Here is a 7,985-nt window from a genome sequence, read left to right as displayed (position 1 = left end):
TGAAGGAAGGGCAGGAACATCCCCTGAACCCCTCCAGCGGCAGGGGGTTGAGCACCGCAGTCGCAAAGCCGGTCGCGGCGGCGGAGCGCCAGAGAGCCTCTCGCTGAAGGGGCGCCCAGCTGCGGGCCGCTCCGCCGCGGGGCCTGGGCGGGCGCGCTCTGGGCGGGCGGGCCGCCTCGGGGCCGAGGAGGGGGAGGAGGAGCGCCGCTGCGGCCGCCGGCGAGAGGGGCGCGAGGGACGGCTCTGTGGCGCAGTCGGCGAGGGTGGACGGAGCCAAGCTCCCGGCGCGGACGGCGCGGCAGACGGCGGCGGCTACGGCGCGCGCGTGGCGAGGCTCGGTGGAGAGGCGCAGGAGGAGCAGGACGTCCCACCTGGGCGGGCGCGAGGCGCGGCACGAGGCTCAGCGACCAAGACGAGGCGGCGGCGGCGGCGGCGGCGGCGGCGGCGGCGGCGGCGGCGGCGGCGGCGGCGGCGGCGGCGGCGGCGGAGGTGGCGGCGATGGCAGCGGCAGTGGCAGAGGTGGTGAGGTACGGCTGTGGCGGAGGCTGCAGCCGGGCCTTCGCGCACACCGTGAGAGGGGCGGCGAGGAGGCGCAGAGGCGCAGGAGCGACGAGACGGCGGGCGTGGAGACTCGCAGAGCGTGGCCAACCACCTGGAGGGTGTGGGGGAGGGGCGGGTGGCAGGGCAGGGGCAGGGTGTAGTGCAGGAGCAGGGGCGCATGCGAAAGGGCCAGGGAGAGGGCTGGGTGCGTTGCCGCCTCGAGGAGCAGGCCGACCGTCTGGCTCGACACGGGGCCGAGGGCGGAGCGGAGCGCGCGCAGCACCCGCCCGGCCGACCGCGCGGACAGGCAGCCGACGAGCGTGCGGACCAGAGTGGGCAGGTCCGACTCATCGGCGAGGGGCAGCGCCGCCGCGGCGAGACGCGCCAACTCGTGTGCGTGCGACGCCGGCAACGAAGCCTCGGAGAGAGCGCCTGCCGATCTCGCGTGGCTCTCCTCAGAGCGCGCTCGGGCGGCACAGGGCCATGTAAGCGGTCGCACCGATCGCAGGCACGAGCAGCGAGCGGTCCGCCGCCATCACTGCGCGCGCCGCCTCCATCATCCCGTCCGCCTCAGCGTCAGAGCCGCCAACAAGGGTGGGCAGGTGGCCCAGCACCTCGCGACACGCCGGAGCGTCGAGCAGCGGCAGCACCGCAAAAATCTCCGTGCTTACCTCCAGGGACCGCTCGCCGTGCGCACTCAGCAGGGCGGCGATCGAGCGAGCGCCACGTGCCTCCTCACACGGGAGCCGGGCGAGCAGCGCACGCGTGGCGGCGGCCCGCGTGCACGGGTGCTGGAGCAGGCCGGGAGCACGACGAAGCGCCTCGTCGAGGGGACCTTCGAGTTCGTCCAAATCCATGGCGCCGAAAGCCTGGGGCAGCCGGGTACCAATACCGCGAAAAAAGGACATAAAGAAAAGGAAAAATTGCAGTTTACTACGTTTTGAGCTTTTCTCTTGCAGATTACTACACACCACACAATCCACCTTGCAGATTACTACACACACACAATCCGCCTTGCAGATTACTACACACCACACAATCCACCTTGCAGATTACTACACACCACACAATCCACCTTGCAGATTACTACACACCACACAAACCACCTTGCAGATTACTACGCACCACATAATCCACCTTGCAGATTACTACACACCACACATCCACCTCGCAGTTTACTCACCTGCAAATCCGAGGTAGCAGTTACTGGTTGAACGCTGAAACTTGATTCGGGCGTCATCCTACTGGGCTCAAGAAGGTCACCGGCTTCCCGTGCGAGTGCTTGGCGGCTGTGGCGGTGCAGAAAAAGGGTGTCCCCGACATTGCTCAGCTCGTCGACTCCGAATACACCACGGCCGTCTGGCAGGCGCAGTACAACTTCAACTTTGCCGCCACTCTCCCCGGCAGTGTGCCAGATGGACCGCCGAGCCGGCTCAAGCTGCCCGTCTTCCTTCCAACCAAGCCAGGCAGGCCCAAGCGGGGCCGCATCCTGTCTCCAGGCGAGGGGTCGGGCGCGAAGAGGAGGCGAACAGTGGCACCCTCTGGCGACGAGGATGCTTCTCAGACCGCCGCAGCCCTCACCGCAGCTGCCGGCGCCGACGACGCAGGGCCGATGGCGAACGCACCTGCCTTGCCAGCTCCACCTCGCGCGTCTCGGCAGTACGGTTGCCGCAGGTGCGGCGCCCCGGTCAGGAAGGGCTGCGGGTGCAAAAACCAACCTCGGATCATGCGATGAATGTGTGATGAGTAGTAATCTGCAAGGTGGATTGTGTGGTGTGTAGTAATCTGCAAGGTGGATTGTGTGGTGTGTAGTAATCTGCAAGGTGGATTGTGTGTGTGTAGTAATCTGCAAGGTGGATTGTGTGGTGCGTAGTAATCTGCAAGGTGGATTGTGTCTGTGTAGTAATCTGCAAGGTGGATTGTGTGGTGTGTAGTAATCTGCAAGAGAAAAGCTCAAAACGTAGTAAACTGCAATTTTTCCTAAAGAAAAACTTCGCGACTCACCGTGCCATGGCCGCGGGCAGGCTGCGGCACCAGCTCTTGACCTTCGCCGCGTGGCCGGGCTTGAGTCCAACGTGGCAAACAAAGCGCTCAAAGTCGCCGCCTCCCTCGACGGCGATCGCCCGGATGTGGTTCAAGTCATCATAGCCCTGCTCGTCAAACACCTCAGCGTAGTGGTCGAGGCGGACGCGCCTACAGCAGCTCGTGCAGAGGTGAAGTGCGCTGCAGCCGCGGAGCCGCCGCGCCCGCTCGGGCTCGCCGAAGCATCTCGCGCACGCCCGCCATGCTGCCGGGCTCGCGCAGAGCCTCTCGCACCGCCGCGTCGTCGTCCACCGGACCTGGCGGCCCAAGCGGCGTTGCAGCGCCGCCCGCGCCGCCCGCCGGGCCCGCCGATGCGCTTCCCTGGGGCGGGCGCTGCGGGGCGAGCGGCGGCGGCGGTGGCGTAGCCGCCGGCCCCGTGCAGGCGCCCGCCTCGAGCCTCTTGATCCCCTCCCAGATATCCGCCTCGGTCAGCGCCTCCTCGTCGTCATCGTCGTGAACGACATGGAACAAGCCCCCGTCCTCGGTCCACGCGACCACGCGCGCGCCGAAAGCGCGGTGCGCAGCCTTGTCGAACTCAAACACGCTGATCAGGAGGCGCCGCCCGATGAGATCGTGGCCCGATGAGCGCCAGCGGCGCAGCACAGAGTGCGAGGTACGCGTGACGAACTGCGGCACAACGCGCGCTTCAAAGTGTCCGTCGGCAAAGTACACATCCACGCAGCCGTCGGCGTGCACGCCACAGACCTGCCCGCGGAAGTAGTAGCCGCGGCCGGACGATTTCCCCTGCAGGAATCGCGGCGGTGGCTTGTCTGCGAGGTACTTGGCCCTCACAGCGTCGCCGACCTGGAGCGGCCGCGCCGTGCGCGCTGCAGCGAGCTTGCGCTTCCCCATATGTGTCCGCACGCCTGACTCAGAGATGAGCAACCGCGCGGGTAGGCCGGGGGGCCCGAAGCGGCGGGTCGCCCAGCGGGTGGCAAGCAAGGAAGAAAACCACCTCGCGAGTGCGCGCCACTCCCGTGCCCAGTGTTGTCCCGTGCCCAGTGTTGTCCCGGGATTTTTTCTTTTCTCACTCAGAAGAAATCTCGCACTCTCTCTCACTCACTCTCACACCAAGATAGATAGATAGAGAGTGAAGACAGTCTGACCAATGACGGTCACCATGTCCGCACACGCAAGCGTGCGGGTCCCTGTCCCCCATAAGCGGCCCGGCCAGCGCAGCTGGCTCTGACAATCAACGGATAACGGGACAATCATGTGGGCCTGCACAAATCAATAGAGCAACGCTCAGGCTGCCGACGCTGCCTTCATGGTGGTGACCAGCTTCGTGAGCGCCTCGGTCTGTTTCGTCGTCCCTGTGCCAATCTTGTCCTTCACAAAGAGGCAGAACTCAGTGTAGTCCATCTTAGTCATTTCCGTCTCCTCGCTGTCCCAGCTGTTCTCAAACACGTCGAGGATGTTGTATTCGTAGAGTGCGTCCTCCGCCGTGGCGGACACCTAGGGAGGGAAGGAGGGCAGGTAAGGGGGCGTGGCGACTGCCCCACACAAGCCGGTTTGTGGTTGGTTGCACCTTGGCCTCCTTGATTAGGACCTTGAGCTCCTCGACATCCAGCGAGCCAGACTTGTCTTTGTCGCACGCATCGAAGAGACTCTTCAGTGCGGTCATCTCCTTCATCTCGGGAGTGCAAAAGGCGGGAGCGGGCTCGACGAGGAGCGGGGTTTGCATGTTTGCATGTATATGCCTGTGCGCTGCCATGCACACGCACGTTGCCGCCGCTGGGGACGCACAGCTGGGGACGTGTTAAAGATGCCCTGCAGGCATATTCAAGATGCGTTGCGTTTTCCCTATTGAAAGTCGCGACAAATGTCCCTCGTCCAGCCTGCAGCATGGCGAGGCGCGAGAGCGCAACGCGGTCGCGGTGGCGCACCGAGAGGGGCCGCCTGGCCACCGCTGCCACGGCGCCGCACGGACTTCACCCACTTTCGCGACTGTGGCCATCCAACAGACTGCCGGCGCGGCGGGCGCATTCGAATGCGCCGGCCGCGCCGGCAGACTGCCAGTGCTTGCTATCCCGGGCGCACGTCAGCCGCGAGGACAGCGCTGCATCGCCGCCACAGCAACGCCTCCCCCGCGTGGCCGCCGCCAGCAATGCCGCCGCCAGCCGCCGCATCCAGCCGCCGCCGCCAGCTGCCGCCAGCACTGCAGCTCTCTGCTGCCCAGGCGCCGCCGCGGCCACGAGTGTCACCGCCACGTCCCACGAGTGCCACCGCCGTCAGCGTCGCCATGGCCACTGCCGCCGCCAGGGGGGCGAGAGAGGGGCTCCATATGTGTGTATGAGGTGTGTGTCTGGAGGCTGTCGCTTCCTGTACAGGAAACGCAGGTATTTCGAATAGCAAACGCGCTTATACTTGCAGGGCATCTTTAAGTGTCGAGGCGCGGGAAAAAATGTTTGAAGGATGCTTGAAAAATATTTTCTTGTTTTTTAGGCCGCGCCGTTTTTTTTTTGCTTTTCGAGCGCTCGGCGTAGGATCCTAGCTCACACGCCCCCACAGTCCACAGTCTCCGCGGTGGTCGCCCTCCTGGACAGTCACTCCGTGGGTGCTGTGCTGGGGTACCACAGCGGATGGCGGACGCCATCTTGCCCTCGCATAAGCCGTGCCGGCCGGTCACGGTCTTCTCGAAAGTGCACAAGATTGGCGAGGGGACGTACGGGGACGTGTACCTCGCGCGCGACCGCGAGAGCAGCCAGCTCGTCGCGCTCAAGCGCGTCAAGCTCTCCTCTTCGGGCTTTGACCGCGAGGGGATGCCGCTCACGTCGGTGCGCGAGGTGAGCCTGCTGCGGCGTCTCTCGCACCCCAACATTGTGACGCTGGCGGAGGTGGTGGTCGGCTCCAAGGCAGACTCGCTATTCCTCGTGTTTGAGTACTGCGAGTACGAGCTCGCCAAGCTGCTCGACTCGATGCCCACTCCCTTCTCCCTCCCAGAGGCCAAATGCCTCTCCGAGCAGCTGCTCTGCGCCGTGCAGCACCTGCACGGCTGCGGCGTGCTGCACCGCGACCTCAAGATGTCCAACCTGCTGCTCAACGCAAAGGGCGAGCGCGCTCTCTCCCTCTCGCCTCGTTCGCTCCCCCCTCCTCCCCCGTCGCTCCCTCCTCCCGCCTCTCTCTGCAGACGCCTTCCCCCTCGGCCCACGACGGCCCTCCCGCCTCTCCGCTTGCCGCTTCCCCTCCCCCGGCATGCCCGCCTCACCCCCTCTCCGCTTGCCGCTTCCCCTCCCCCGGCTTGCCCGCCTCACCCCCTCTCCGCTTGGCCTCTCTCCGATCCGGCAGGCGAGCTCAAGCTCTGCGACTTTGGGCTCGCGCGAGAGGCGCCGCCGTCAGGCGCCCTCACGCCTCGCGTCGTCACGCTCTGGTTCCCGCCGCACCGGCTGCCCTTGCACACCCGGCTGCCCCTCCACACCCGCCCCTCTCTCCACACCCCTGCTCGCACGGCCTCCAGGTACCGCGCGCCGGAGCTCCTCTTCGGCGCGCAGCACTACGGCGCGCCCGTCGACCTCTGGGCCGTCGGGTGCGTCGTCGGCGAGCTGCTGCTGCACCGGCCGCTCATGCCCGGCCCGACCCTTCACCTAACCCTAACCCTAACCCTAACCCTAACCCTAACCCTAGGCCGCTCATGCCCGGCCCGACCGAGCCGCAGCAGCTCAAGCTGATGGTCGAGCTGCTCGGCGCGCCGTCGGACCGCATCTGGCCCGGCATGAGCGCGCTGCCCCTCTTCCGCTCGCTCGGCCCCGCGCTGCCCGACCAGCCCTTCAACGAGCTCGCACACACATTCGCGCGGCTCCGGCCGACCGAGACGACGCTGCAGCTGCTCGACGGCCTGCTGACGTACGACCCGACGCAGCGGCTCGACGCCGCCGCCGCCGCAGGCCACGCCTGGTTCCGCGAGTCGCCGCGGCCAGTCTCTCCCGCGGCGCTCGCGGCGGCGCGGCTCCGAGGCGCGCCGGCTCGGCCCGGGCAGGCGGGCACGAAGCGGCGAGCAGGTCGCCTGGTAGGGGCGCGCCCGCCGGGCGAGCAGGACGCGCGGCGGACCGCGTGCGGGCAGCAGATGGAGGCGGAGGGGGGGGAGGGGGCGGAGGAGCTGGGGGCGCGGGCGGCGAGGCTGGAGGAGCTGGGGGAGCGCGCGAGGGCGCGCAAGGCTGCCAGGGAGGATGGCGGCGGTGGCTGGAGCGGGAGCGGCGGCAACGCTGTGCGTGCTGCCACCGCGAGTAGCTTGCCGAGCGAGGCACCTCCTGCGCGGGGTACGTTTCGCATCCCCTCGCCGTCATGCGTGTTTGCAACATCAGAGCGACAGCTGTAGCATGTCGCGATTTCCGCGCGCTCAACCTTGTCTACTAAACGTGTTCGTATTGGGTATTGTGCTTGCGAGGCGTAATAAACGAACGCAGTGACTAAGTGATATGTATATTCGTCCATATAACACACACACACTCTGACTCACCTCACAGAGTCAGAGAGATACAGATTACAGAAGCTGTCGAGAGTGGAGAAAACTTACTTTAAAACTTGTGCGCAACTCAATAATAAAAACTGTGAACTGGAAAAAAAATCTGTGAATCCGGGGGGCGGGGCCGAGGGGGGCGCAACCGTCGCCGTCGGCACCGCCGCCGCCGCCCGAGCCGGTCGACCCCGCGCCTGCCTACCCGCCGCCAACGGGACCGGCGCACGGGAGAGAGTACCCCTCTGACGAGGACGGAGACGGCCCCCACAAGATCGGGGTCGATACCGCCGACGCCGAGGTCCTCACCGTGGGCGGGCGCGCGGCCAGCGTCGCATCGGGCGGCGCGGACGCGGAGGAGAGGACCGGGCACGGACATGTCAACCTCGCCGATGTGGACGGCATCATGCTGACCACGGCCGAAGGTGCGGAGGCTCAACCCGACGCGGAGACACTCTGCAACGAATCGGACCGACCCTCCGGGAGCACGGAGGGGTCATCGACATCGACCCCCCCGCCCTCCCCCCAGAGCCAGCAAGGGGCGCCGTGGGTCGCGAGGGCGGAGCACATCTGCCACGCGAGGGGATGCACCCGATGTGGCCTCGGCAGGACCACCCCCCTACCGACGGGGTTTGCGCCCGACCGACTCGTTGACGCGGACTGCCCCCGGTGCTCCTTCCCGTTCCGAGAGGTATGGGATGGTGCGGAAGCCCGCTCTCTCGGAGCGGGTCGGGTCTGCTGCGGATTGATGCAGTCGTCCTACCAGTGCCTGTGGTGTGGCGCCGAGACAACAGCTGCCGATCACCCGGCCGAGACCGGATCCGCACAACCGACCACCCCCGCCGCCGCGCCGCCCGAAGACCACATGCTTGAGCATCCAGCAGGTGACACGCTGCCGCCGCCATCGACA

The 7,985-nt window shown here is 66.6% G+C and overlaps 3 protein-coding genes across 3 annotated transcripts in view; 1 reads left to right on the top strand and 2 right to left on the bottom strand.

Moving 5' to 3' along the window:
- EMIHUDRAFT_450765 (hypothetical protein) overlaps positions 1–1,448 on the bottom strand; it is a gene marked incomplete at both ends in the record, with an annotated part of 5,260 nt that extends 3,812 nt beyond the window's left edge. The window contains 3 exons of the mRNA XM_005774699.1: positions 570–652; positions 776–972; positions 1,040–1,448. Coding sequence (XP_005774756.1) covers positions 570–652; positions 776–972; positions 1,040–1,448 — 689 coding nt within the window. The remainder of the gene's footprint in view (positions 1–569; positions 653–775; positions 973–1,039) is intronic.
- Positions 1,449–3,867: 2,419 nt separating this feature from the next.
- On the bottom strand, positions 3,868–4,306 carry EMIHUDRAFT_207527 (hypothetical protein; the record flags this gene model as incomplete). The annotated part of the gene is made up of 2 exons (XM_005774698.1): positions 3,868–4,077; positions 4,151–4,306. The coding sequence occupies 2 exons, from the start codon at positions 4,304–4,306 to the stop codon at positions 3,868–3,870; spliced, it is 366 nt and encodes a 121-aa protein (XP_005774755.1).
- An 821-nt stretch (positions 4,307–5,127) lies between these two features.
- Positions 5,128–6,989, top strand: EMIHUDRAFT_354761 (hypothetical protein). The gene is made up of 4 exons (XM_005774697.1): positions 5,128–5,673; positions 5,911–5,992; positions 6,080–6,178; positions 6,247–6,989. Exons 1-4 carry the CDS (start codon positions 5,205–5,207, stop codon positions 6,935–6,937), a joined length of 1,341 nt encoding a protein of 446 aa, XP_005774754.1. The 5' UTR covers positions 5,128–5,204; the 3' UTR covers positions 6,938–6,989.
- Positions 6,990–7,985: the final 996 nt, after the last annotated feature.

The sequence above is a fragment of the Emiliania huxleyi genome (assembly GCF_000372725.1).
Source record: "Emiliania huxleyi CCMP1516 unplaced genomic scaffold EMIHUscaffold_31, whole genome shotgun sequence".
Lineage (NCBI taxonomy): Eukaryota > Haptophyta > Isochrysidales > Noelaerhabdaceae > Emiliania > Emiliania huxleyi.
Note: the sequence above shows the minus strand (reverse complement) of the source record. Positions and strands in the feature narration are given on the sequence as shown.